At 57.3% G+C, this 27,617-nt stretch overlaps 1 protein-coding gene across 8 annotated transcripts; it reads left to right on the top strand.

The window, feature by feature from the left end:
* Nucleotides 1–27,617, top strand: AMPD2 (adenosine monophosphate deaminase 2). 8 transcript variants are annotated; one of them, XM_090025144.1, is made up of 19 exons: nt 77–148; nt 816–1,095; nt 12,474–12,604; nt 13,957–14,087; nt 14,717–14,785; nt 15,961–16,072; nt 16,679–16,865; nt 17,652–17,793; nt 18,147–18,236; nt 18,330–18,459; nt 18,789–18,983; nt 19,498–19,629; nt 20,073–20,236; nt 21,430–21,556; nt 21,884–22,047; nt 22,368–22,488; nt 22,886–23,059; nt 23,873–23,983; nt 24,607–27,617. In XM_090025144.1, exons 2-19 carry the CDS (start codon nt 1,017–1,019, stop codon nt 24,820–24,822), a joined length of 2,475 nt encoding a protein of 824 aa, XP_089881270.1. In that variant the 5' UTR covers nt 77–148; nt 816–1,016; the 3' UTR covers nt 24,823–27,617. The 8 variants fall into 8 exon arrangements, with proteins under 8 accessions (XP_089881268.1, XP_089881270.1, XP_089881271.1 ...); XM_090025145.1 differs by having other exon boundaries at nt 107–148; nt 868–1,095; XM_090025142.1 differs by lacking the exon at nt 816–1,095 and having other exon boundaries at nt 1–148.

The raw sequence follows: 27,617 nt of genomic DNA, 5'->3' as shown, positions 1-27,617 counted from the left end.
CCCCCACCCCGCGCTGCCGCGCCCCCTGCCGGCCCGGCGCGGGGGGAGGAGCGGCGCAGGCGGGAAGAGCCGGGCCTGGCCCCGCCCCTCGGCCCCGGGTTCGAGCCCGGCCCGCGGCAGCCGCGCGCCCAGACGGCCATGGCGGCAGGTAGGCGCCGCGTCGCCGCCCGCGTGCGGAGGCGGCGAGGGGAAACTGAGGCCGCCCTGGACGGGGGAGCAGAGCCGGGCCCGGCCCCGGGGCAGCGCGGGGGCCCCGGTGCCTGCCCCCAGGGGTGGGCTGGCGGGCCGCATGTCCCAGGCCCAGTGTTGCCAACTCTCCTGATGTGCTCGGGGAGCGTGCTCGTGCTCTTTCATGGGTACGTGTACATGCGTATACACGAACACACGTCTGTAAAAGAAAGAGCTAGTTTTACACACACGTATAAAAGAAAGCTAGTTTACACACACACGCTCGTTTTTCACATTCCCGAAACAGAGACTAACACACCCCCAGAAGTCAGGGAGTTGGCAACGTGGCGCGTAGCGGGGGGTGGTGTGGGGGGCACCCCTCTCTGGAGCCAGGGTGCTGGCCGGATCCGACAGGGGCATAGCCGTGGTCCGCGGGACGTGGCAGCCTGGCGGAAGCGAGCCGGGCGTTTCTGGCCAGCCCTGTGGCTCCTCTGTGTGGTCCCTGCCCTCTGGGTCGCCCCAGCGGGGCTGGTTGGGGCGCACAGGCTTGTCATCCGGAGATGCTCGGGGTTTGGGGTGGCCGTGGCCGTGGCCGTGCCCGGCACGGTCGCCTAGGAAACACCCCGGTCGGCCTGTTCCTTGCCCAGCCATCTGGGACTTTGGTCCAGCCCCAGGCTTCCTGCATCAATCATCAACCAGGGGAGTGGCCCAGTGGGTCCCAGCCGAGCTATTGGAAGAGCGCGGCCTGCCTCCCGAGTCCCTTCTGCAGTAAGAGTCCCCAGCCCAGCGGCCCGCGGCACCAGCCGGCTCTGCAGCTATGAGTCACAGCCGAGGCGGACGGAAGCAAAATGTCATCCACCGCTGGGGTTCCCCGAAACAAGTACCCTTTCAAGAAGAGGGCCAGCCTGCAGGCCCCCGCCATGGCAGGTGAGCAAATGCAGGCCAGGCACCCACCGCCCCCTGCGTGCCTGCCGCTGGATGGCTGGGGGGGCATCACAGCCTTTGTTCCACGCAAAAGGCCAGACCCCTCCATCGCCCATTCTCTGAGGACGGTAGTGGACTTATACGGCTCTAGTGGCATCCTGGGCATCATCCCCCTACGATATCTGCCCGTCTGGACTGGGGAGGGATGCTGGTGACTGGGGTGTGCGCCTCTTTCTAGTGAAGCGCTGAGCGGAGGGGTAAGGAAGCAGCAGGCTGGGACTAGGTTTTTCTGTGGCACAGGCTGGGATGGACTCGGGGAGGAAGGGGATTTGTGCCTTGTCTTTCTTGCAGAAGGATGTGGGCGTGAGGACTCGGGACAGGTGTGTACCTATGTGTATGAGTGATACACACATGGCGTTTCATGCAGAGACATAGGCAGGGTCAGGTAGTGCTTGATTCGAGCAGGACCGCGGATGCTGGATACCTGGATTCTCTGCCTGGCTCTGGGTAAGAGCGCGATTCAGTGGGGAGGATGGGGAACCTGGGCTGTATTCCTGACTTTGCTGCCTGTTTTCTTCAGGTGAGTTGCTTTGTTATGTGGTGCCTCAGTTTTCCCTTTTGTAAAGCAGAGAGGAACGTACTCACCTGCCTCTGTCATGTGTTTTGCGATTATTGCTGCACTTCTGTGAGCCATTGCTGGTTGGTGGTGGGCAGAGATGGATCTCAGAGTGCATGAACTGCATCAAAATTTAGGGCTGTCCCCCGGGCCACACTTCTGAAAGTTGCCTGGCATCCTCTCCCCACTGTACTGCAGACCCGCAGCCTGTGTGCTGCATTTGGGGCTAGCGTTCCCCTGGCTGAGCTCCTCTGCATTTCCCACACGCATCCAAGAGACACCAAGGGACCTGGGCAACATCCTGTTGGTGACCCTAGGGTCCTATTCTCAGGCCATAGCATACCAGTGACATCCACTGGGCTGCTTGTATCTCATGGCAGGAGACGAAATATAAGGTATCAAAGCATGAGCCCTGGGGAAATGTAAGTGTTGAGGAGGGTCTGTGACCCTCCTGGAGATGCAGTGCCTACGTATCAGCGCATGTGGGTGCCTGGGTGGGTGTTTTTTGTGCAAGCCTGTATCTGTGTGGGTGCTGTTGTGTAAGAAAGCATGGGGAACTGCTGTTCTAGGTTTGACAGTATCCCACTGTGTAATGCATCAGACCAGTGCTCCCGTCCGCTGCCCTCTTTCAGCCTCGGTTCCTCCAGACCCATCACTGTGGTATCCGAGTGCCTCAGCAGCTGGTACCTGATGCTTCAGAGCCAGGCACAGGAGGAAGAAATTCCCACCATGCACTTGGCTAATTGGCATGTGTGGGTGGTGGTGGAGGGGGGGTGTTGTGCACTCTGGATGACGGTGTTCTGGCCATATTGTTATTTTTGGAGTAACTCATTTATTACTATTCCCACAGGGCCCTGGGAGCCCCACTGGGGCTCGTGTGAGTGTGTAGATGGGAGCGCTGCAGGGCAGATGCTAACAAGAGCGTGGTGTAGTGCGTGGAGACGTAGGATGAACACAGATGCTGCTGTATGTACATGGTGTAGTTATGTGGCTACACAGGATGGACACCCAGATGATAACAAGTGTGTATCATCATGCTGTTGCGTGATTCTTGGGTGCTGCATAGTCATGTGGGTGCTTTGCATGCCCCATCCCTATGTGGACAGGAGTATGCTTAAGTCTGTATGTGGATCGATACCTGTCTTTTCTTGCCTGCCATTATAATTCCTGACATACCTGGCAACCTAATAACCTGCCCAGCCAGTCCTGGGTCTGTCAGGGCACAGGTTATCAAATCCATGTGGCTGCACGTGACGGACATTTCCTCACCTAGTGGCAGAGCAGGTATGGAGGAGGAGGAGGAAAGAGGAAGGGACAGACCAGATTCCAGTAGAGAAAGGTGTCCAGGATTGCCTGGGAGTGCGGGGAGAGGAGATGATGAAATCAGCATCTTCCCATGTGGAATCTGGTTCAAGATGTCATGGTCCAGTTGACACGGCCTGTGAGGAAGCTCCTGTTGCCAGGGACACACTTACCTCAAGGACTTCTGGGGCTGGGAGCAGGCCTCCTGCAGGGAGAGCGCTGAGGGGTTTTGGGGTGATTGCACTATAGTGAAGCAGAGCCTCTTTGCCTTTGGGTGATCATCGACTGGGAACCACAAGAGTGGGAAGGAGCATACTTAAGTCTAGCTTGCAGGATCTTGGGGTGTGCACTTGAGATTCACCTGGGCAGGTGGCTGCAGGGATGACTTGTGTGACTCATCCCCATGCACTCCAGCCTGATGCTGTCACCAACCTTGGATGCGTGTCTTTCTCAGGCTGCTCTTCTGACACCCAGGTTTGTTGTTGCCAAGCAGGTGATGTGGCCTAGAATCATATTTATGGTTTTTCTTAACCATGGGCTTCTCTAGGCCCTTTAGGACCTAGGAGCTGCCCACTTCTCTGCCCTGCTCCTGGGGTCTTCTTCCACGTTCCATTTCCTGCCCCTGCCTGCCTCGCAGCAGCTGTTCATTGCCCCTTGGCCCAGCAGCCTGGGACTTTGGTCAAGTCCTGGCCTCTCTGCTCAATCATCAACCAGGGGAGGGGCCCACCCAGATCCCCTACAAGCTGTTGGAAGAGCCTGTGAAATCTCTCCTGTCCCTCTGCTCCTACCACCTGCCTGCTGGTGCTTCCTGGTGGGTGGGCGTGAGCCAGGTAAGGTACACACGCCCAGGGGGACTTGGGATCTGTGCCATTGCCCACCAGTCAGAGATCCATACGAGACACTAGCCACTTCCCAAGGCTTTAGCTGCCTGTGGCAAAGCTGGCTTCCCAAGGGTTAAAGCCATCAGTTAGGAACATGCCTTGGATTAGTACAGGATTCTTTGCTGCATTCCCAGCGAGTGAACCCCGCTGGGTGGTAATTATTCCAGGAACCGTTAATCAGACTCTGCCAGAGCTCTACAGAGAGCGTGGGATTGTGAGAGCAGGAGCACACTAATATCACAGCTTCTCCTTCACCAGCTTGGATTAAAAGGTACTGATGGGAAAGCCCAGTGAGACGGGGTCCCATTGTATCAGGGATTTGGATCCGGGAGCCGTAAGAACCCTCTGCACTTTCTTAGCTGCTTCTTGCTGACAGATCTCAAAGCACTTTGAAAGGGGCAAGTGCATCTTATCCTGCTATTGGAGGTGGGGAAACTGAGGCACAGGGCAAGGTCATGCAGGTGGTTGGTGGTAGGGCCAGGATCTGATCCCAGGGTTGGATTCTCCCATCTTCCACAGAGGTGTACACAAGTCCAGAGTAAGTGTGCAGCTTATGCTCAGCAATGCACTCGAAGGGGCAGGGTAGTAGCAAACATTAAGCTGATGGGTCTTGATCAGCTAGGGGCAACATGTGATACACAGATGCTGCAGAGATGGTTTCAGGTGCCTCACAAATCTCTGTCACAAGGACTTCCAGTACCCCTGGCTCTGCCAGTGGATAGATCCTGTCTTATAGTGCCAGTAGACTCAGTGTGCCCTGCTTTAATGCCCTTTATTTTGCCTGTTGTGAACTTGCTCTAGTGTAACAAAACTTTTGATTTGGTCTATTTGGGGGTTAGCAAGGTTGATCCCTTCCAGAGGGGCATGTTGATGGCTATATATCAGTACACAATACTGTCTAATGGCTAGTAGGAGGGAGCTAATGGCTAGACTCCAGGACTCATGGGTGCTGGCTCTGTCACTGGTTTGTGGTGTGATTGGTAAATCATCGGTGCCTCTCAGTTTCTGTGTATATTTAAATGGCTCACCTGCCTCCCAGGGGGAAGGGGGATGAAGTATTGATAAAGCACTGTGAATTCTTGGATAAGAGAGGGTTACTTTTAAATCAACAGTGGTTATGAGAAAAAGCAGGGTGTTATTTTATGAAGTCTTTTTATTTCCTTTCATATAAAAAAGATGACCTAACCTGGGAAGAAAAGAATTAACAAAAGAAAAAACTCTCTCAGGATGTAGTTGGCAGCACCATTTAACATACTTTCCTCTGTGACAGGAGATGCGCACAGTATTTAAGAACTGGGGTCAGGTCCTTATCTTGAAGTGGGTTGTGAATCTCTCATAAGCCAACATGTATTTCTCCTCCAGACTCATCTCTCGAAGGATCTCATCTTGCGGTCTCTATTTAAAGCTTTGCCAGCAGAGCTGTACATGGGGTGGACACCCTGCGGCTAGTGAGCATGTGTTGGATTGTCATGTGGGCATGCAGGAGTGCGGGAAAAAACTCAACCCCCTCGATATAGCTATGTTAGCAAAACCCATAATGTGGCTGTAGTGATCCCTGCAAGAGTCCTTTACCTTCCTGGTATAGCTTACCGCCGTGGGACAGCTAGGCTAAACTGTGGCACGGACAAAGAAACGAGTAATAATGAATTAGCGGTTTGCAAATTTTTAACTGGCCATGTGCCTGCTCTTACCCCTCGGTAAGTAAAAACTAGGCTGGGGCAGTTTAGCCCTGGGTCACTGAGGCGTAAGCTATAAGAGTCACTTGCCACAGGATAAGAGCACACACATGGAAAGTTCCTGCAGGCCTCCTGCATACCCCCTTTCTAACTTGCTTGCATTTGTTCGCTTGTCCATGTCCCTGTACAGTCCCCAGACCTCTTTTACTTTTGTCACAGGTGTCTCTCTGGGGTGGTTTGCTAGTACAGCTCTCTACTGTGTGTTTGTATCTGGTTGTTCCAGCGAAGCTTGTAAGTATAGACAAGCCTTCAGAACACTGTACAGACTTTAATGAATTCAGACTCCCCTGAGGTGCAGAGGAAGTCACGATCAGCCCACTTTTGCAGGTGGGGACATAGCAGGCACAAGACGCAGCAGTGTAGTCATTATTAGCAGTTATACACACCGTTGTTTGCTTGGCTGGTACTTTTCCATCAATGCTAGAGGGAAAAAAGACAGATCAGGCCCCATTTGTCCCTTCCTCTGCTCAGGATCATCCCTTGGGTTATGCTTGGAAGTGGGATGAAATGGTGCGTGTGAGGTGGTTAGGAGATGTGGTGTGTATAAAGGCAGTCACAGTTGTAGCCACTAGCAGAGGTGCAAGAGAAAGGGCTGAGCACATCTGGAAGGAGCACTGGATTTGAGTTCTTTGTCTGGGTAGGACTGGGGGCAGTATGTTCCCTCTCCTCTGACTCTCATGGTTGAGATGGTTCATGACTGGTGCCCGTTTCTCCCCAGCTCTGAGCTGAGGCAAAGGAGGACCCTGTCTCTGGGCTCAGTTTACTAACATAGATGTTTCCATTCCACATTACAGTTGTTAGGTAGCAACAAACCCATTTGGGATGTCAGAAATCATAGGCTTTTGCCTCCCTCCTCTTCTGCATGCAGAGCTGCTCTTCCACGGCCTCCACCTTTCCATAGAGAGAGCTCCATGTAGGTCCCTTTCACATTGACATTGCATCTAAACCTTTAACTTCAGTATCTGGCAGCTCCCGGCTGGGGCATGGTCTCTGCCAGGCTAGGATCTGCAGGTTCTCTGAAGCATTCTTCTAAAACTAAACTGCCCATTTTCATAAAGCCAGCCTTCATCCCTTTGAATGGTCATACCAGATGGGCTGATCTGAGCACAGGACTGGGAGCCAGGAATGCTATTCTAGCATTTGTGGTTCTGCCACAGGCTCAAGCAATCTCAAGCAAGTCACTTTCTTGCCCTATGTCTCCATTTCCTGTTTATGTCCCCCTGACGGTGGCTGCTTTGGCTCTTTTTTGCAAAGGGCTCAGACCTTTGGCTAAAAGTCCCTATAGAAGAGTGTTGGGGCTTTTGCAGTTGTTGGTGCCAGCTGTGGTCTGCAGAACAGGCACTGCTGTGTCATGCTGGTTCCTCCTGAGTGTGGGAAAGCGCAGCCCTGACTGCCCCAGGTTGGAGATGGGCTGTCGAGTCAGGACAGGGCAGCAGCCTTTGAGGAACCTGGCCTTGTGCAATACCATTCACAGTGTGGTTACTAACCGGGCCCTTTCCCCAGTCTGTGTGCGTGGGAGCGTGTCCTGCTAGAAGCTGCTGCTGCTGCACTTGGGGAACCGAGTTTGCTTCATGTCTTGCTAACAGCACAGTTGTGTAATGCTGGGCCTAGGGAAAGGATCCACAGACAGAGGACTAGAGGAGGAGTGGGGGGCTCCAGGTGCACCCCAGAGGGACCACCATGAGGACTTGGGAGCATCTTCCTGTCTAGAGGAACTTGGGACTGGTGGGCATCTCACCCTGGGGGGAGTTGGGAATGGGGTTTCTGGGGGGAACAGTCAGGAGGAGATTGGGAGCACGGTCCAGTGCGTACAGACTGGAGCAAGGGGAGGAGGCTGGGAGACTGGCTTCTGGTTTGGCAGAGGGTTTGCAGCTCACCCTGGGGGCAGTGGTATGCTACCCCGTCTGGGCTGGGAACAGGCAGTGCCTCCCCAACCCAGGGCTGGCCCTGTCAGCTCCAAAAGGCAGAAGCTGTTATTTTCAATCACTGTGTCCGTGAGAAAATCAAACAGCCCTCAAGGAGCAGACTCAAGGCTGCAAAGCCCTCTTTGCCAGGGCCTCAGGTACAGGCCCTGGCTTCAGGGGGCCAAACAGAGATGTCTTAGAGATCCAGCTCCCACAAAGGCTGAATATCCCCACCTGCAGATGAGGTGGGAAGAGCAGGTGTTCAGTTGCTGTGATTAGGGGGCTTCTCCAGTCCCTTGGAGGAGCATCTTCCTTACACCCAGCTCCAGCTGGGCCTCAGCTACCAGGATCCAGTGGGCTCTACTCTGTGAAGCTGATGCCTAGAGCTGGGGCTGGGATCCTGTGATCTGGAGTGAGGAGGGGCAGCTCCCATCCGTGAAGAGCCTCATTCCTTATGTGAACTGCTTATACCAGAGGCTTGTTTACCAGGCCCAGACGGACTGCTCTGGCCTGTAGGTACCATGGCTGGTACCGCCTGCTCCCTACAGCACGTGCCGCGGGGACCAGAATTCACTTCCTCTGGAGAAGCTGCTGTGTCTTACTGCCCAGCCTGCATGCCAGCCCCCTTTATCCAAGGGCAGTACCGTGGGATGGCTGTCACAGCCCTCGTTAAGCTGCTGATCCAGGCCTGCTTTGTTAGCAGTTGAGCACCCCTGGGTGCTGTGCTCAGCATGTAGGTGGGAGCCGGATCCAGGGAGCAGAGGTCTGACAAGCAGAGTAGGCAGTGAAGGGACAAATTGAGAAGGATGCTGCTGGATCAACCCCTACCCAACTGGGGTGTACCTCGCCCCCTACATGCCCTGGTCACCCAGGAGCCCCCATAGCCCATCCCCTTCCTCTCTGGCCCAGTGATTGCTACATTAAAGCCCTGTCTGAGCTCCTGCAGTGCTGGCTGGCCAAAGCATCACCCTTGTTGAGGAGTGGGGGGCCTCACGGCACCTCGCAGGGTCAGAGTAGAGTCAGACCTGGGTCCCATCCCTGCCAGAAGGCAGTGGTGTCCAGTGGTTGAAGCAGGCGGGGTGGGGGATGGAGGACCAGACATCTGGCTTCCATAACCTGCCCCCGGGGGGCCGTTCGGCCCAGTGGTTAGAACAGGGGCAGGACACCTGGGTCCCCACTCCCGCCCCTCCCCCAGGAGGGCAGTGCTGCCCAGTGGTTGGGGGGGGCAGGACCCCTGGCTTCTGCCCCAGCTGAAGACGGCAGTGTGACCCAGTGGTCGGGGGCGGGGGGCAGGACACCTGGGCTCCATGCCTCTCTGCCCAGGGAGCGCAGTGAGGTTTAGTGGTTAGAGCAAAGGGCGGCGGGCAGGATGCCTGGGCTCTGCCCCAGCCCAGGAAGGCAGTGGGACCAGTGGTTACAGCAAGGGGGGTGGGGAGGCAGGACACCTGGGTTGCCCCCCAGCCCAAGAGGGCAGAGCATCCCAGTGGTTAGAGCCGGGGGGGGGCCGGCGAGCCGGGTTGCAGTGACGCCCAGTGGTCGGAGCAGGCGGGCGGGCCCCTCCCGCGGACGCACCACGTGCTGGCGCCGCGTGTCCCGGCCGGGCTGCAGGACCGGCGCCCCCCCCGCGGCGCTTGGCGCTTGGTACGGCCCGAGCGGTCCGGCGGCGGCGGCGGCGGCGGCGGCGCGCGCAGGTAGGCGGGGGGGGGGCGCTCCGCCCGGCGCGGCGCCCGCGGGGGCACCGGGCTGGCGGGGGCGGCAGCGCAGAGCCGGGGCTGCGGGGCCAGGACCGCGCAGGAGCAGCTCTGCCTAATGAATGGCGTGCACTGTGCATGCGAGCCCATTAGGGAGACACGTGAGGGTCATTAGCAGCTTAGCACGGAGCTTTTCCTTTCAGGCGGGCCCGGGGTGGCGGGGGCGGGCCGGGGGCCGTTGGGTGTGTCGCTGGGCGCGCAGGTGAGAGCCGGGCCGAGGGAGGCAGGTACGGAAGGGTTAACCGATTTGAGGGCTGAGGGAGCCGCAGCCTTCCCCAGGGATGTGGCCCATATGCAAACCAGCACCTGGTGACCTCGGGATGTAACTGGGCAGAGATTTCAGCCAGCCCCTTCCCCCCCCACCCGGGCTTGCTGCATCACTTCCAAATTTGGCCGTTTTGGAGGCTGAGAGGTGTCCCACCCTGGGGAGCAGGTGGGCTAAAGCAGCCGCAAAGGAGCTGCTGCCTGCTCCACAGGGTGCTAATAACAGCAGCTTCCCCTTCCCCAGTCCTTTTGGTTTCAGGCAAGTTGCTTTACCCACCACTGCAATGCAGCCACCTCTGGGGCAGCTCCTCGCTGCTGCTCAGCGGCATGTTCAGCGCTTCCCAGTGGAAAGGGCTCTCCTTGCACGTCCCTGCGGGCTGAGTCGTGATGGCTTTTTTAATCCCTCGCCAGCCAGCCCCTCTGTTTGGCACCTTCGATGCCCTTGCAGATGCTCCCCGGGGTGTCCGAGACCAAATCCGCCTACACCGTGGTGGCGGAGTCTAACTTTCCAGGAGAAATCTGAGGAATTTAAAATTGCCTGTGGCAGTCGTGGGTTGTAGAACGAACCTGGCTGACGGGAATTTGGGCGCAGGGTCCCTGCCAGCGCCATTGCCTCGGCTTCGAGCTTAGTCTCAGGGCAGCCGGAGGGTGAAACGCCCCAAACGGCATCAGTTTCACGGCTGCTGTTCAGAGCTCAAGGGGCGGTAGGAGAATTGGGACCGCTGTCACATCGCGTTTCAGGAAAGTTGTGAGCAGGGGCAGGTAGGAGAGAGGCTGAGGAGTGGGTAGGAACTGGCTTCTTCTCTCCTCCTCAAAAACGCACCTGCAGCTTGTAGTGGTCAGCGGCGAGGGTGGTATGTCTGCCGCAGCAGGAAGATTGCAATGCCACAGTAGGGAGAGGTAATAAACTCTTCCTCCCAGTAGGCTGAAGGCAGGGCAGGACCAGCCCTTGGCAGGTTTGTCCATGTCCTGAGCACCGGGGCTCTTCCTCCTTCCTCTGATGCAACTGGCCATGTCATGATGGAGCTCCCTTTCTGCCCTCTGCTTTTGGGTGTCTTGTTCCTCTTGGCCCCAGTCTTGCAAGTATGCCAGCAATCACTTGCCCCTGCCCTTGTAACCATGCTGCACTGAGCATCCAGGACACCATGGATCAGGGCCTGATCCAGCCCGTCGGACTGCTAGCCCATCGACTACAGCATCCTGCAGCCTGGCAGCAGTGCTGATAAGTGCAGCACCGGAGGTTTAAGCGTGGGGGAAGAATGGGACTCTTTCTGCGTAAGAGCTGTTTTAGCCCTCCTGGGTGCCCTGTGTAGGAGCTGGGGGTGGCCAGGAGGCAGGGAGGGAACTCCTGCCCACATCAAAGGACCAAGGCCGCAGTATTAAAAGCCAGGTCACCCATTAAAACAGATGCCGTAGTTTCTCTGTGAGTCTGGGTCTGCTTTCTTCTGGCTGCTGCCTCTAGGGCTGAGTAAAACTTGGCCTTCAGCACCATTCACGTCTTGGCCTCTGGGAGAAGTCGGGTGCTGCTGGGGGTAATGCGCTTGGCTGAGAATTGGCTCGTCCTGCTTTTTCCACAGGCTCCCTGTGTCCCTGTGGGGAAATCACTTCCTTTCTCAAGCCAGGTTTTCCAAAGGGGGTTTTCCTGCTGCTGCATAGTAGCTCTCTCTGCTGGGCGTTTAATGGGTGCTGAGCCCTTTGGAAAAGCAAGGCTTTATCTAGGTACTTCAGTGTAAGCTGGCCCCTTGGAAATAGGGCCTGTCGTGCCTCAGTTTCCCCACCTAATAACAGCAGATGATGCTTCGCTGTCTTACAGGAGGCTAAATGAATGAGTCTGTAGATGCGTGGAGCTCAGAGTGGCCTATAAATAACACCTGTCAAAGAAGAAGCCAATTGGTGTTTATTTATGGGCTCCCAGGGTCTGTTTTCTCCAGGATCTGGGCTAAGACCTGCTGCTTAGTTCTATGCTGGCTGCGACCGCAGGTCCGACATGGTGACATCTTCTTATTACCGCCCATCCAGACTGGATTCGCCGCAGCTGCCTAGCAGCGAGAGAGTCACCTTCTCCTGTTACCCCCGATGTCTCAGATTTGTACGTAGCATCTATTGCTGTGGTATCTGGGTACTGCTGAGCCTCTGAGGTATCCAGTGCCACTGGAAACCTTTCTGCTGTTTACTGCTTAGAGAAAAGAAGGACTCCAGGGAAAGGCACTAGATCTTCTGGTGATAAAGCAGGGACCAGTGTCTGCTTTCGTGGGGTGGGAGGGATGCTTTGTGCCTGTTTTGGAGCTTGCTTGGATTTTGGCTTGGGAGCTCGAGATGTCTGAGCTGCTGCCTGCCAACAGAAGCTGGAGCAGGGCCCGAGAGTCAGGGCTGCGGGGCCCTAGCTGTAGCTCTCACTGACTCGCTGTGCGACCTTGAGTGAATCACTTCCTCATGTCCTGCCTCAGTTTCCCCAGTTGTAAGATAAGGGCGGATGCTTCCTTATCACTGACGTGTCCACCAAGGTGTAATAGCTGTGACGCACTCTGGAGATCCAAGGGTGAAACTTGCAGAGGAGCAGCCTATTACATTGTTACAGACACTCCTGTCTACGTGCTTCCTCCCTGCTCCTGCCACAACAGAAGTAGAAGCAAACTCACCTGCCAGAGAGGGAGAAAAGCCGAAGTATGTCCAGTAGGGGCTTTGCCATTGCTATTGGCTGCGTGCGGGAGATGCCTGGAGGCTGTGGGGATGAGCATGGAGCCCCAGCCTAGATCTGTTAGCCATCACCTTCCCATTGTGGCTGGCAGAGGGATCTCGAGGAGTCTAGGCCGTGTTTTGCTGACCGTGGCTCTCTGGGAGGGGCCTGTGTTCCCTGCCCCGTGGCAGCCTGGGCACACCTACTCAGCCTGTCTGCTGGTTGAGCCTTTCTGCCTGTGTTTCCACAGAGGTCCGTAGCGGGACAGGCTCCCGCACCCTGCAGTCTGCACGCTCCCTGCCAGGGACTCCTCACTGCCTGAAGCACTACCCCGTTGATCTGCGCACCTCCATGGATGGCAAATACAAGGAGATTGCTGAGGTAGGTATTGATCCGTTCCTGGTGCATCCTGCTGTCCAGTCTGCTCCTCTTTGTGCTTCCCCCAGGCCTTCCCTCCCTCCTCCTGCCAGCCATGCACTGCTACACTCACTGATGCCTGGCCAAGACCAGCCCAGCTCTGATTCTGCCCATGGATGGCCTCCGCTCTGCTGCCTATGTGCCGAGAGCCTTGGGCCCATGTCTCTGCTGGGCTCCATGCGGGAGCATGTGCACCTTGCCAGTCTCAGAGCTGCAGAATCCACTTACTGGTGTGCTCTCCCTTCCCTGCCCTGCAGCAGATGTGGGTGCCCTCAGTTCCCACTTTCCCTTGGCCTCATTCTCCCCTGTGCTGCGAGTTCACCAGGTCTTAGCTGCTGGACGGCAGGTTCCTCCTGTTGGGATGGTCCCAGTGGGCTCGCCGCTGCCGGCCTTGTGGCAGTGTTGGGTCAGACCCTCAGCTGGGATAAATGGCTCAGCCCTGTTGAAGTCCAAGGGACGACAGCTGTTTACACCAGCTGGAGATCCTGCCACCATCCCTGACAGGCACCCTGCGTATAGATAGCTGGGTGTCTCCTCCAGCAGCTGCTGGCTCCAATAATTGAATAGCATTTCCGCTCAGCAAGGGGAATCCTGGCAGAGCAGAGCTGGCCTGGCCTTTCTCCACCCTCCCTCCAGCCAGCTGACCCTGCTCCCCCGCTCCCATGCCTGCGCTTGGCAGGGCACCTGCTGACTGGCCTCTGTGGCCACATGCCTGGCAGCCAGGACGCAAACAGCCATCGACCGGTGAAATCCTCTGCCCCCTGAAGGCAAATTTATCATCATCTGCTCAGGCAGGGATCAGTGCTTTTGTCGGGAGCCCTTGAAGCAGGGAGGCAGGCGGAGCAGCACGGCTCAGCTCAGCACCAGCCCAGCAGAGGAGCATTCGTGCTGAGAGCTACCCAGGCAGCCCCAGAGCCTCTGCTTTGGCATTTTAATGAGTGCAGGTCTCTGGGCAGAAGCACTCTGTCTCCTCCCTGCTTTTAACAGCCTCCCATGTGGCTGCCACAAGGGGCACTGGGTTGAGGATCTAGGTTGAGGACTGCCCATCAGCAGTCTCAGGTCACTGGTGCCATTGAGTAGGTCTGCACTGCTGCCCTTGGGTGCAGCCCTGCAGAGCCTGATGCCCTTCTCCGTCACCTTCTCCCTGTAGTAGGTACAGCTTCCTCATGCTTGTGAGGATCCTGCAGAACCCAGGTGGCCTTGGAGAGCTTCTCAGAGGCCAGGGCAGCTCATCCCAGGTAGTGCCGAGGGCACAACAGGAGGGCTGAGCCAGGGGCTGATCTTCACGGGCTCGCCCTGTGCTGCTTTGTTCCCAGGAGCTGTTCTGCCGCTCTCTGGCAGAGAGCGAGATGCGCAGTGCCCCCTATGAATTCCCCGAGGACAGCCCCATCGAGCAGCTGGAGGAGAGGCGCCAGCGCCTGGAGCGGCAGATCAGCCAGGATGTGAAGTAAGACTGTGGTCCTTTGTGGTTTTGTCCCCAGCCAATGCAAAGCACGGACCTGTCCTGCCCTGCTTGAGGTGGAGAGTTGGGAGGAACATCAGTTAGGTCCCAGGGACACAAGTAAACTTCCTCAGCCAGTGCACCTGGGACCTGGAAGCAGACTGGCTGGAGGCTCACCTTCAAGCTGTGAACTGTGCTGCTGAGAGCCGTGAGAAACTTGTTGCACCCTTGGCCACTAGCAATTGCCTGGCGGGCACCATGACCCAGCAGGAGAGAGCGAGAGAGCGCTCGCCCCTCCAGGAAGAGTAGGCCCTCAAGGTCCTTCACCCGGCCCAAGCACACTGGGTGGAGATGGGGGAACATGGGCAGGGGTCTTGGGTCCCCCTCAGCATCAGCCCCTATTGCGTCTCGCCAGCCCCCATCTGTCTTGGGTCTTCTCTCTCTGTCTGTCTCTCTCAGGTCCTGCCTCCCAGTGGGTTTCATGCGGTTGCGTCTGTTGTGCCTGGTGTTTGGTTTTTGCATTAACATTCATGTTTTCTCTTTTCCCCCTCGCCTTCTCCCTCCCTCCCTCCCTGTCTGTCTCTCTGTCCATCTGTCCATCCCTGCCTCCACCTCCGCTACCCGTTTGTCCTCAGACTAGAGCCGGACATTTTACTCAGAGCCAAACAGGACTTCCTGAAAATTGACAGTGCTGCTGACTTACAGTGAGTGTCCGGCTTTACCTCTCTTTGCCACTGCCCCGGGGTAGGCAACACCCCGGGAGCTGCGTCCTCATCCAGCCCCAAAACCCAGCCTTGGCTGGCCAGGGAGAGACTTTCCTTCCCTCCCTCTTTCTGGTGGTATCTGCCTGGGTGGGAAAGGAGGTGTCTAAGTTTATGAAGAGAACCCAGAGAGCTCCACAATACCTCTTCAGCTGGTGCCCAAGGGGTTAATCCGGGTCCTTTTTGACCTCCTCCTGTCCCCTTCCTAAGTGTGTATATTGAGGAGAGGTAGTTGGGGTAGGGGAAAGGGATGGAGCTGAGCAGCTTAGTATGACCCCCCATCCCATGAGGGAAGGGTCCTGAGCTCATTTCCTTGGCCAAGCCAGCAGCCCCTGTGAAGCCGGGCAGGTAGGGATCTCCCTTCAGGAGTGGGGAGGAGGTAGAAACCAGCTGCTTCTACTGCTACAAGCCAGTGTGTATGGGCACGTGGTTGGGTCTTGGGCACTCTGAGCTTGGCCACCTCAAGAGTGCAAGAGCCTGGGCACCAGCCCTACTGGGTGCTGTCCATCGCCACCTTGCTCTCAGCCTCCTCTCCCTCCTGTCTTTTGCTTCTGGCTGTTGCAGCCGGTGCTGGCTCTGCCATTTGTCTCTGGAGTTTTTCTGTCCTTCATTGCTTACATGTTGCTTTGCTGAGCCACATGGGGCAGGGGGTCCTTCTAACAGGGCAGTTCCCAGGGACCAGCTGCCTGGGAGTGCAGCTGGGTTTGTCTGTTCAGGGAGCTGGTTGCTGTTGTGTGTCATCTTCTGATGGTAGGAAGTGCCAGGCATGTGGGGATAGACTTCTCTCTGTCAGCTTCCCCAGGGCAGGGCTAAGCTGTTAATCCAGGGACTAAATAGCTGTGGGAATACCAGTATGGCCAGTCAGACCACAGCAGCTGTTAGTGCCCCTGCCCTGCAGACACCTGCAGCCCTCCCTGGCCCAGCATTGGGCTGTGGTGGCAGAAGGAGGCCAAGCCCCTGCGGAGCACGTCCCCATGTGCAGCGTGTCATGTCGTGGGTGTCTCCGTGCTTGTGTGGACCAGTTGGACGGGGCAGCTGGACCGTGGAGTGTCTGTGAGCAGCTGGGTCTGGCCTCCCGCCTCTGCTGTCTGACCTGGGTCTTTCTCCTCCCTCTGCAGGCTGTTCAAGGAGCAGAGCGAGGACCTGGTGGATCATGTCCCAAAGGAGCGGGAAGTGCTGCTGGAGAGGGAATTCCAGAGGGTCACCATCTCTGGGGAAGAGAAGTGCGGGGTAAGGTTGCCTGGCCTGGGGGCCCTCATGGGAAGGGGCTAAGGCTTTCTGAGGTTACCCTTCCCCCTCTTCCCAGAAGCCCAGTTGCAGGAGCCACTCAGTTCCTGCTGCTGGGAGCTGACACCTTCTGCCTGGGGAAAGCCCAAGATACTGTGTTTCCTACATTTCACTTCCCCCACACCCAAACAAGCCAGTATCCTGCCCTGGGGCAGGATTGGGATGAGGAGTTGGGCCTGTGCTCCACGCTCGGCTCTGCTCTGCCTGCCTGGCCCATCGTCCTGGCTGAGCATCCTTTCCCTCTGTGGGGTGCTCCTGCTGCGTTCACACGGCATCTCCCTGCGCTTCAGGTTCAAGCCCAGGCCTCTGTTCCAGGTCCTGTTGTCTTTAATTTAACCCTTTACCTGTCAGCCAGAGCTCCTGCTCTCTTCCCATAGTTAAAAGTCCAGCCCTATTTCTCTACCTTTTGTATCTCTGGTGTCCACATGTTCCTGGCATTTGCAGTCAGATAGACCATCCCAGACCTATTTCTGACTTGTTGTCCCTGATGTCCTGTCTGCTCTGTAGCCAACTGGGACTGGAATCCTCCACTGTCTCTCCTCCCTCCAGGTGCCCTTCACAGACCTGCTTGATGCAGCCAAGAGCGTGGTGAAGGCGCTGTTCATCCGGGAGAAGTACATGGGGTTTTCCCTTCAGAGCTTCTGCAAGACCACTGCCCGCTACCTGCAGGAGCTCTCTGAGAAGCCCCTTGAGACCCGGGTGTATGATGAGATCCCAGAGACCCCTGTGGCTGCAGGTGAGGCTGGGGTTGCTAGGCAAGCCAGTGGAGAGGGTGTGCAGCAGTAAAATCCTGAGACACCCTCATGCCTGGGGCATGATGTTAGGGGTGAAAGGGATGTTTCCAGGTGGGCCAGTGGGTGGGAATGGGGTTGAGCCAAGCTGGAAGTCATGGGCGACTGGTGCCACCTTATTCGGGGTAGGGGGGCACATGCCTCCCCTGTCAGGGGTCCAGGTGGGGTCCCTTGTGGGCAATCCTGTGGCGCGGGGTGGGTCCCACGATGGATCCCATGATGGCCGATCACTGCACTCACCGCAGCCGTTTCCACAAGTGTCACTCCTGAAAGTGGCTACAGCGAGCGCAGCGATGGGCCAGCACTTGCAGGGGGGGCACCGGTGTTCCTGCCTGCCCCTCCACTCCCCATCGCCTAAGCAGTGAGCATTGCCATCAAGGGGTGCACCAGTGCTCTCAGGGGGTGCATCTGCATCCCCTGCGTGTCGCCATTGCTGGAAGCCATATTCTCAGTTCCCATTGGGCTCCTGTCCCAGTTTCTGAGTTAACACTTCCTGCTGCCCCTGTTTCAGGCAGAGGGCAGTCAGACCCAGGAGTGCTTGAATGGGGAGCATGAGGGAGAAGAGTCTTTGTGGTGGAGCGGGGGTCACAGCCAGGAATGTGGGTAGGGGAAAGAGCGTGTGGGGGAGGAGGAGGGTATAATGCACCATGGTTTGCAATGGAGTATGGGGACACTGGTGGCCAGGACTGCCAGGCATTGCCCAAAGTTGGGGGTTGTGCTTCTGTCTGCAGATGCTCCGGTGCACCCACCATTCACGGACCAGCATCCTTATGAGACCTGCGAACCCCAGTCTATGCCCGGTGACCTGGGCTTTGGCCTCAAGATGGTCAATGGCGTGGTCCATGTCTACACCAAACAGGATGTCACCGACAAGTAGGTGAAGGGGTCTGGTGGAGTAGGAGCCCCTTGTGCCTGGTCTAGTGAGAAGGGGGAACTGGGAGAAACCAAGTGCGTGCTGGGAAAGTGATCTCTCCCTGGGAGTGTCAGGATTGTGTGCCATCTCCCTGTGAGTCTATTCAGCCTGTTATAGGGCAGTGAGCTTACAAGATCTCCTGCACGGTACTGCATCTTATCCCTTCTGCATCTGCACCCCCCGCCCCCAGCTTCCTTTGCCCTCTGCTGCCATGGGGAGCCTTGGCTTTGAGGCGTCTCCTGTCTTGAGTTTCCCTGCATGGTGTGTGCTCTGTTTCTGTGTGATGAGCCTACTGCCCTGTTCCCTCCTGCAGGAGCACGGAGCTGGACTTGCCATATCCCGATTTGCAGGAGTTTGTCGCTGACATGAACTTCCTGATGGCTCTGATCATCCATGGTCCCATGTAAGGACAACATCTTCTCTATGGGCATTGCAGGGCTGGTTTAGGGATGGTAACTAGTCCTGAATCCTAATCCATTGCCCTGTCCTTGGCCAGAAAATCCTTCTGCTACCGACGGCTACAATACCTGAGCTCCAAGTTCCAGATGCACGTCCTGCTCAATGAGATGAAGGAGCTGGCGGCTCAGAAGAAGGTCCCGCATCGTGACTTCTACAACATCCGCAAGGTATTTTCCCTGTCCGCTGCCCCATGGCCTTGTCACATCACTGGCCTGGCAGCTGAGCCCGGCTTCCCACCCCCAGCTATATGGGCTGTGGTGCCACAGGCTTTGATCCCTTTCTAGAGTCATTGCCTGCATAAGCCATTTAGTGCTGAAAAGGGAGACACTTGTGCTGGTGATGTGGGCTCCTGTCTCTTGGGGCTGAGGCTCCCCCAGGCGGTGGGGACAGTAACAGCTTCCAGGCTCTCGCCAAGTGGTGAAGGCCCTGTCCGTGGAGGGTGGGCTGAGGCCTCGTGCCTTGGGGTCCAGTCACACATATCCCCCATGTTGAACAGGTGGATACCCACATCCACGCCTCCTCCTGCATGAACCAGAAACATCTGTTGCGCTTCATCAAGCGGGCCATGAAGAAGCACCTGAGCGAGATTGTGCATGTGGAGAAGGGCAAGGAGCAGACCCTAAAGGAGGTCTTTGAGACCATGAACCTCACAGCCTACGACTTAAGCGTAGACACGCTGGACGTCCATGCGGTAGGCTGTCCTGCTGTGCTTCTCATCCAGCACCCACCTGCTTGCTGTGGGAGGGTGATGGTTCACATCTGGGGCATGGCTGGAGGGCAGAGACTCTATCTCTGCACCAGCTATCTTACTCTTGTCGTTTGTTGGCTCACTCGTGAGATGAGCAGAGGCATCCAGCCTTCCCCCAGCATTGGCCTACAGAGATGTGCCACGGGTGTGAGAAGCAGCTTGGTCTCCCATGGCCTGAGCTGAACTGAGCTTAATGGATTTTCTTTTGCTGTTGGGACTAGGAGATGGTAGAGCTGGGTGAGAAGAAGCATCTTGTAGGGAGTGGGATTGAAAGCCGTGGAACTTGAATGCCTTAGACCAGGGACTGAGGGGTTACAAGTGTCTGGCAGCCTGTCCTTGTGGGAGGTACTAGGAGTTGAAGCTTGAGGAAAGGGATCTTGGAAAGCACTAGTCAGTGGAGAGGTGCCAGCTCCTCTCCTTGTTGCCTTTTCCCTGAGGTGTCTCTGTCCCACGGCAGGATCGTAACACCTTCCACCGCTTTGACAAGTTCAATGCCAAGTACAACCCCATCGGGGAGTCGATCCTGCGTGAGATCTTCATCAAGACAGACAACCGGGTCTCAGGGAAGTACTTTGCCCACATCATCAAGGTGAGGGCTGGCATTGCTGCCTGGGCCGCATACCTCTTCAGGAGGTGACACCCCTGCAATGACCTGGAGAACTGTCTCCATGAACACCAACCAGCCTGTGTGCGTGAGCCTGGGGGCTGGTACTGAGAGGGAGGCTGCACAGGAAGTAGTGGGCCTGTGGCTGGCTGTTGGCTGAGACCTGGGCATGGTATGCGTGCCTCATTTTCCATGAGGTAGCACGCTGGTGTTTCCTGGCTCGGGTGGGCATGCATGTGCCTGTCTGATCTGTGAAGCAGTGTGCATGCCAAAGCCAAGTCTACACGCATGTCTTTGTGCTGCTGCACTGGAGTGTGTAAGTAGGGTCTTGCCCTGCTGGGGCATATGCAAGACCTTTGCCCAGTGTTTGTCAGCCTGGCCAGTTGGTTGGGATGGCATTTCCCACTGAGTGACCTCCTTCCCTGCAGGAGGTGATGTCTGACCTGGAGGAGAGCAAGTACCAGAATGCGGAGCTGCGCCTCTCCGTCTATGGCCGCTCACGGGATGAGTGGGACAAGCTGGCCAGGTGGGCTGTGTACCACAAGGTGCACTCCAACAACGTGCGCTGGCTGGTGCAGGTGCCCCGTCTCTTGTGAGTATCGCGCTGCCAGGTGGGACTGGGCAGGAGGGATCATGGTGCTGTATGTACAGCTGGCAGGGCTTGATGGGGTTTCCAGCACAGGTATATCCAGTCAGGCTTTGCTGTTTGTCAAACTGCCTTCCAGCCAAGGCGCTTGCTAACCTTGAGCCCGCAGTCCCCCAGGGGGGAGAGGAATTCATGGGGGAATCACTTTTTATTACAGCCTTTCTGCTAACAGGGACTGGCAAGGCCCAGGCAGTGGAAGCCAGGCATTATGCTCCCTGTTGCTCTGGTCATTCCTGCCAGGCCTGCTCTGCCCAAGGCTGCTGGAGGGCCCCGGTGGGGGCGATGCAGTTAGCTGTGGGAGTGTGAGGTCAGGCAGAAGGCAGAGCAGGGTGGCACCTTACAAGAGAACTGGTTGGGAGATGGGAAGGCCAGAGGAGGAGCCAGTGCTCTCCCTGCTGGGACCAGACCTTGTAGGGATGAGCAAAACCTGCTGAGAGCCGATTCTCCGGCTGGAATGTCAACATGGCTGGGCCAGCAGAGAAAGTGGAGGGAATGTGGAGGGGACAACTTGTGGTAGCCCGTGTTCCCACGGCCACTGAAAGCAGAGGAGGGGAGCGGGTGGCAGTGCTGGGTGCCTGCTCCAGGTCCTGGGGAGTGGGGGTGAGGCAGGACCACAGCATAACCCCCCCTGGCCAGCCTTGCTGCCCCTAGATGTGCTGCACAGCAGCTTCCTGACCTCAGGGAGTGGGGGTGGCTGGAGGGGAATGACAGCATAGGGGCATTGGGAAGCCAGCTTCTAGGGACCGCAAGCTGCTTGACATCAGTGCAGGAAGGAGCAGGCTCGGCAGAGGAAGCTGGGTGCAAGAACCAGTGTGATGACTGGAGGGGCCAGAGTGGGAGAACAGGGCCAGGCAGGGGTCTTGGGCCTCAGCAGCCTGGTTTGATCCAGATGGACCAAAATAAGTGCCAGTTGCCTGGTCATGTGGGTAGCCTGATTTCTCCCTCATGCCCTGGTGTAAATCAGGAGTAACCTGCCACCAGCTGGATGTAAATCAGCGTCAGCTGTAGTGACCAGAGTAGAAGGAGCTTATGCGAGAGCTGGTCTGGCCTTGGTCAGGGCCCCGGGGGGCTGGGCTGACCACTGTGCCCAAGTGCCCTGCTCTGAACCACCTCTTGGGCCCTCCCTCCCTCTCCAACAGTGATGTGTACCGAACCAAGAGGCAGCTGGCCAACTTCCAGGAGATGCTGGAGAATATCTTCCTGCCCCTCTTCGAAGCCACCATTCACCCTGCCAGCCACCCAGAGCTGCACCTCTTCCTGGAGCATGTGAGAGCTACCTGTGCTAGGGCTGCCTCAGGGACCCCTGGGCTGGGCAGATGCTAAACGCAGGCTGCCTGGTGTATTACAGTCACTAAGGGAACTGTAGGAGGCCCCAGGGGAGGGGCAGATGTCAGACACCCTGCTGGGAAATGCCACTGCCCTGGGCACCACAGTGGGTCACTGGGGCTTTGTGCCTGCAGAGGCGTCTGTGGTAGAGGAACATTGCTCCATTGGGCTTGCTTGGGAGGAGTCCCCAGGCAGGGCGGGCTGACCTGAGCAATGGATGCTGGCTGGCATCTCACACTCTCCCCTCTCTGCATCTCGGGTGGCCAGGTGGACGGCTTTGACAGTGTGGATGATGAATCCAAGCCTGAGCATCACATCTTCAACCTGGACAGCCCCTTGCCCGGGGCCTGGCTGGAAGAAGACAACCCGCCCTACGCATACTACTTGTACTACATGTACGCCAACATGACTGTGCTGAACCACCTGCGCAGGTAGGGGAGCCCTTGCCTCTCCCGTCCCCCCTTCTTGGTGCAGGGCAAATCTTGTCACTCAGAGGCGCATCCCCCATGGGTGAGCCCCACTGGAGAGCACTGCCCTCCTCAGCAGCTCATGAGTGCCCTCCTGTAGAGCCAGCCACAGGGTGTTGGGCTCATCCCGGAGCCTGAGACTCGCATGTGCCCTCCTGTCTAGTCACCCATGTGACACTCCCCTAGTGTGTGGGGTGGCACAGTGGCCCCTCATTGCCCATGCCACACAGGCAGTGGCTCAGCCCCAAGTCCGTCCCTAACCTTGCTCTGGTGCTGTCCTCCAGGAAGAGGGGATTCCACACCTTTGTGCTGCGCCCACACTGTGGGGAGGCAGGGCCCATCCACCACCTGGTGTCTGGCTTCATGCTATCAGAGAACATCTCGCATGGCCTCCTGCTCCGCAAGGTAAGGGGAGCTTAGCGCTGGACTGGCCGGTTGGCCACTGGAGCCTGGGAGAGGGCAGTGGGCAGGCTGGATGCTGTTGGTGCACAGGCAGTGGCAGTATCTTTATCGTGCTTGGTGTAGACCATGGTTCAGACACTGGGGTGATGGGTGATGCTAGGAGAACCAGGTGAGTTCTGAAATAAAGGGGCAGCCCTGGCAATCTGGCATCTCAGGAGCCCATGTGCAGGAGGGGGATCTGGTCCCCATTGCCAAGTGATGGGATGCGGGTGCCCCAGGACTAAGGGAGCCTGGCGGTGAGTGCATCCCCCTGGCTTGTCTGCAGTCCCTCGTGGGGGCACTCTGCACAGCCCGGCTGAGTGAGTCCCTGTGCTCCAATAACCCGGCTTTCCTCGGACAGGCCCCCGTGCTGCAGTACCTCTACTACCTGGCCCAGATAGGCATCGCCATGTCTCCGCTCAGCAACAACAGCCTATTTCTGAGCTACCACCGCAACCCACTGCCTGAGTACCTGTCCCGTGGCCTCATGGTCTCACTCTCCACTGATGACCCGCTGCAGTTCCACTTCACCAAGGTGAGCCATGCCAACATCATGCCTCACGGCTAGGCCAGACAGCCCCAGGGGGTGTGACACAGCTTTGGCAGCAGGACCTCGTAGAGATGCCAGGACCTTGGGTGGGACTAGTGGGGAGCCGTGACTGCAGTGGTTGCATGTCACCAGATGATGCAGAGGCAGGCAGAGCAGCCCCGAGTACCCACAGACCAGGAGAGCTTTCTAGTGGCATGAGGGGGTGTTGCAAGGAGGCCAGGGCAGGGAAACCCACCCACCCTGGCTATGTACTGGAACAGCCTCTGGCTTGGCAACCCCGGCCTGTGCTGGAGTAGCAGGGGGTTTCTGTGGCTGGTCCCTGGGGAGAGTGTGACACTGTCCCCACAGGTTCAGGCCTGGGGGCAGGTTTAGGTGCTGGGAGCGGTGGCGCAGGCTCTGTTGCAGTCGCTGGAGGGGAAGCTGCAAGTCCCTGCCCCTGTTGCATTAAGTAAGTTTGGATGGTGAAATGGTTGCAGCAGGGAGGAGGCTGTTTCTGACAGGTGCAGCAGTGAGGGCTGACCCTGCCAAGCCCCTGATCCTTGCCGGGGAGATTGATCCAGGGTCTGGGCAGAGCCCCTTTTAGGCTAGCAGCAGTCCTGGGTGTGGTAAGCAGAGATGCTGCCCCCTGGTGGCTGCTTCAGACGTGCTGCCCCAGTGCCTGCAGACCTGGCTCTGCTTCTGCACATCCCTTCCCTACCTTGTCTCCTCCGTCCAGCTGCACAGGAATTGCTGGGAAGTCACTGGGGCAGGAGGGCTGGTGCAGTGAGTGGCCTGCTCTGATCGGCTGTGCTATTGCAGGAGCCCCTGATGGAGGAGTACAGCATCGCCACCCAGGTCTGGAAGCTCAGCTCCTGTGACATGTGCGAGCTTGCGCGCAACAGCGTGCTCATGAGTGGCTTTTCCCACAAGGTAAGACTGGTCCTCCCACCCCACCAAACAGAGTCCAGTACCAGCCTGAACCCCATGGTGGGGTCCAGGCTGGCTGAGGTGCCTGGGGCACTGCTCTGTAGCCTCTGCGTGCACCCCATCTGCCTGGTAGTCAGGGGTACTGTGCCTCGCATCCCCCATGGCACCCTGTCTCCAAGCAGCAACAAGCTGTGCGGTCCCAGAGGTACGGCTGTGTCCGAATCAGCCCTTTACCATGCTGTTGGGCTCTGCATGCTGGGGGCTGCTCTGTTGTCTCTTGGGTAAGGCACAGGACATGTTGCAGTGTCCCTTCATGTCTGTTCAGCTTCTCATGGCCCCTCCAGCAGGGAACAGGAGACTACATGGCCAGTAACTCCAGCCTGCCTGCGGATGCACAGCCAGCGTTCACTGCACTCTTGTGGCTGCATTGCCTCTGGGAGAGTAGAGCCGTCCCTGCCACAGTGAGCTTTAGCCTAGGAAAGCTTGTGCTATATGTGTAGCTGTCTAGAACTACTTTGGTTAGTCTCTGAGGTGCAAATCTGCCCTGCCTGTTATCCAGCATGGGATCATCAAGGTAAAAGCCCCTTGAGAACCCATCACCCTGACCCTAGCTTTCTCCCTCCCAGGTGAAGAGCTACTGGCTGGGCCCCAATTACCTGAAGGAAGGGCCTGAGGGGAACGACATCCGACGCACCAATGTGCCAGATATTCGGGTGGGCTACCGCTTTGAGACGCTGTGCCAGGAGCTGACCCTCATCACGCAGGCTGTGCAGACAGAAGAGCTGGAGACCATCCAGGAGGAGGACTCCTTAACCCTGAGCTTCAGCCCGGGGCCTCAGTGAAGGACCCTGGCCCCTGCTCTTGCCCACAGGGCCTGGGCAGGCTGGAGGCTGTGCCAGAGCATGAGCAACCCCCCTCTCCCCCCCTGCCATCTCTGTAGGGTCTGGGCTCCTGTCCCCCATGGCCCCTGTTTCTTTCTTGACATTGGTTTCAGTGCATTCTTTCCCTCTGCATTTTCCCCTCGAAAGGGGTTAATTTGGTTCCTTAACAGTCTCCCTTGGTAACGTGCTGGTGCCTTTTTTTTAGTTGTTGGTTTGGTTTTTGTTCTCTTAAACTCTGGATTTGTTTTTACTTTTTGCAAGGCCATGGGGGTGGTAGTGCCCAGGCCCCCCATAGTGCTTGCCATTGAAGGCTGGGCGTGTGGGGGGCTCACACGTCTGGGACCACACGAGTCCTGGTGCAAGTGTGCAGGGGATGTACCCTAGGGCTGGAGGCTGGGGAGCTGGACGGTGTCAGAGCCCTGAGCGCTGGATGTGCCTCGGCACTGGTGGTTTGTCCCCTCATGCTGAGCAAGGTACTGCTCTGTGTGTGGCAGGAGCCTGTGTTGTGTCTGACAGTCATTGCCTTGAGTTGATGCCAGTTGGGTGTCTCCTAGGACCACAGTCCCCTGTGGCCAGATCTGCCATGGGGCAAGAGGCTGAGAACCAAGCTTTGCCCTTGTCCAGTACCCAGCTTGCCGCAGTGCTGCTCCCACCCCAGCTAGCCGGCTTGTTTGTGCCATGGCTCCAGCGGGGCTATTTGCTAGTATTATTTTTTAAATAAGGGAGGATTTATCCTCCCGACTTCTCAAACTGTGATGCCCAACTCCTCCAGGCCAGGACAGTGGATGGTGTCTTCCCTGGCCCTCACTCTTGGCCTGGGGTAGTATGGAGGAAAAGCCTTTCAACCCAGCCAGAGAGCTGGGCCTTGCCATTTTTAAGTCTGTACGCATCTAGCGTCAGTCAGGCCGAGCATTTCTTGTTATCTGTCTGTCCATCTGAATGTCTGTCTGCCTCCAGCAATCATGTATCGGTAGGTGGGGGTGCAGTGCAGACGGGACAGTGTGTGTCTTGTTTTTTATTAGCCCTTTAACTTAGATCCTCTTGATCGGGGCAGATCCAGCTAGCTCTGTTTCTTGGGCAATCTCATCTGCTTCCCTTAAGAGACACGGGCAGCTCCTACACTTTGCTGGTGTCCAAGGAGCAAGCAGCCTCTGTCTGTGCATGGTGCCAGTTCTGTGCTTGCATGTGCCGTGTTGTAGGGGCTGGAAACCTGTCCACCCTAGCAGCCCTCCCTGCGGGGCCATGCCCATCTTCAGCTAGCAGCACTGCTGCTTGTTGACTCTTTTCCTGTGATCTCTGGCATGCAGGGCCCCCTTGCTTCACTGCACATCAGTGAGCTTTCACTGCACCCCATGGCCAGCTGTCCCTGTGCTTGGCCCCTTTGTCATTACCAGAGTAGCATTATAGCCAACCGTTCTCTCCCCCTCAGCTGTTGGAGGGGAGGGGGGGAGTTGGCAGCGTCATATGGGGAAATGGGGGTTTAAGGCACCATTAAGAGGGTCTAGGAAATCATGGGAGACTGGTGCTGCCTTAGTCGGGGGCGGGGGACACGTGCCCCTGACTGGGGGTCCCAGCCATGGCTGATCTTGCTGTCTGGGGGGACCCCCATGGCCAATCGCTGCAGCCACTTCTGGGAGTAGCTGCACTGGTCCGCCAGCACGTGCAGGGGGGGCATGGGCGCTTCTGCCTGCCCCCCCCGCCCATCGCCTAAATGGTGAGCACGGCTGATCAGGGGGTGCACCAGTGCTCTCGGGGGGTGCACATGCACCCCCTACGCTTTGCCGCTGTAGGAAATGACCTTCCTGTTGTGGGCAAGGACTTTAGCCTTGGAAAGCCGTCTAAGGCAGTTCAGGGGTGGCTGTGAGGGGTTAGAGCAAGGGCGTGAGAGCCCTTTATTGCTGTGCACGGCTGGAGGCAGACCTCTTGTGGATCCCTGCTTCCCACAATGCCTTGAGAGCAGTCTCCCTGCTCCAGCACCCAGTGCTTGCTCTGCAGGCTTTTGGCCCAACTAGAGTCATCAGTTGAATGCTAGCCCCCACTACTGCCCTTGGACACGTAGTTATGAGCAGTGTGCGCACCCACACTGGGTTAGCGTGCTGCTGGGGCACAGGGGGCATCTTGCCAGGGCAGGCAGCAGGTTGGGTGCTCCTCATGGCTGAGAAGGCCTGAAGGTCTCAGCTACCCCATGTGAGCCACTGACCTTGCTGCGCCCCCCTTGGCAGGCCCACCCAATAACAGATCCCAGGAGCCAAGCACTTAGCAAGGGTCAGGGTCCTTGTGGGTGACAGAAGAGCTCTCCATTCCTACATCCGGCAAGGGTTGCAGAACCACACTTGTCCAGTCCTCATACCGGATAAACTTAGGAGATGCTGCTAGGTGCTTCTTGGACTCTGGCCAGTGCTGTCACAGGGCAATGCAGGTGAGCAGGCTTCAAAGCCAGAGGGACCCTACAGACCTCAGCTGTGGGATCGGGCGGGTAGACTCATTCAGTTGCGAGGGTTGTTTCCAGCTGTCCCGGTTGTCCTGTGCTCCCACCACTCCCCACCTTGCTGGTTCCAATCTTGCTTCTCCACGCTACGTATCAACAAACAAGTTAGTTGGATATTTCTTTGTACCTTGGAGATGGGCTTCATGTCCTGCCATCGCCTTGGAATCTGTGTGTTGTCTGAGTCAACTGTCCAGCACTGGGTCGTTGCTCTGAAATGTTGTGTTTGAAAAAAGAGCATGAGAAATAAATAGAAGCTATTTAAGTAAAA

Source organism: Crocodylus siamensis, chromosome 13 (genome assembly GCF_052110815.1).
Source record: "Crocodylus siamensis isolate JL-2025a chromosome 13, ASM5211081v1, whole genome shotgun sequence".
NCBI classification, from domain to species: Eukaryota; Metazoa; Chordata; order Crocodylia; family Crocodylidae; genus Crocodylus; species Crocodylus siamensis.
This window is presented reverse-complemented; position numbering and strand designations above follow the sequence as displayed.

Excerpts from the sequence above, each read along its gene's own strand:
- AMPD2 (XM_090025140.1), top strand. The coding sequence starts at position 8,901 with ATGCCTGGGCTCTGCCCCAGCCCAGGAAGGCAGTGGGACCAGTGGTTA. Across the intron at positions 16,866-17,651 it reads AGAGACCCCTGTGGCTGCAG|ATGCTCCGGTGCACCCACCA; the intron begins GTGAGGCTGGGG and ends TTCTGTCTGCAG. Across the intron at positions 18,460-18,788 it reads ACTTCTACAACATCCGCAAG|GTGGATACCCACATCCACGC; the intron begins GTATTTTCCCTG and ends CATGTTGAACAG.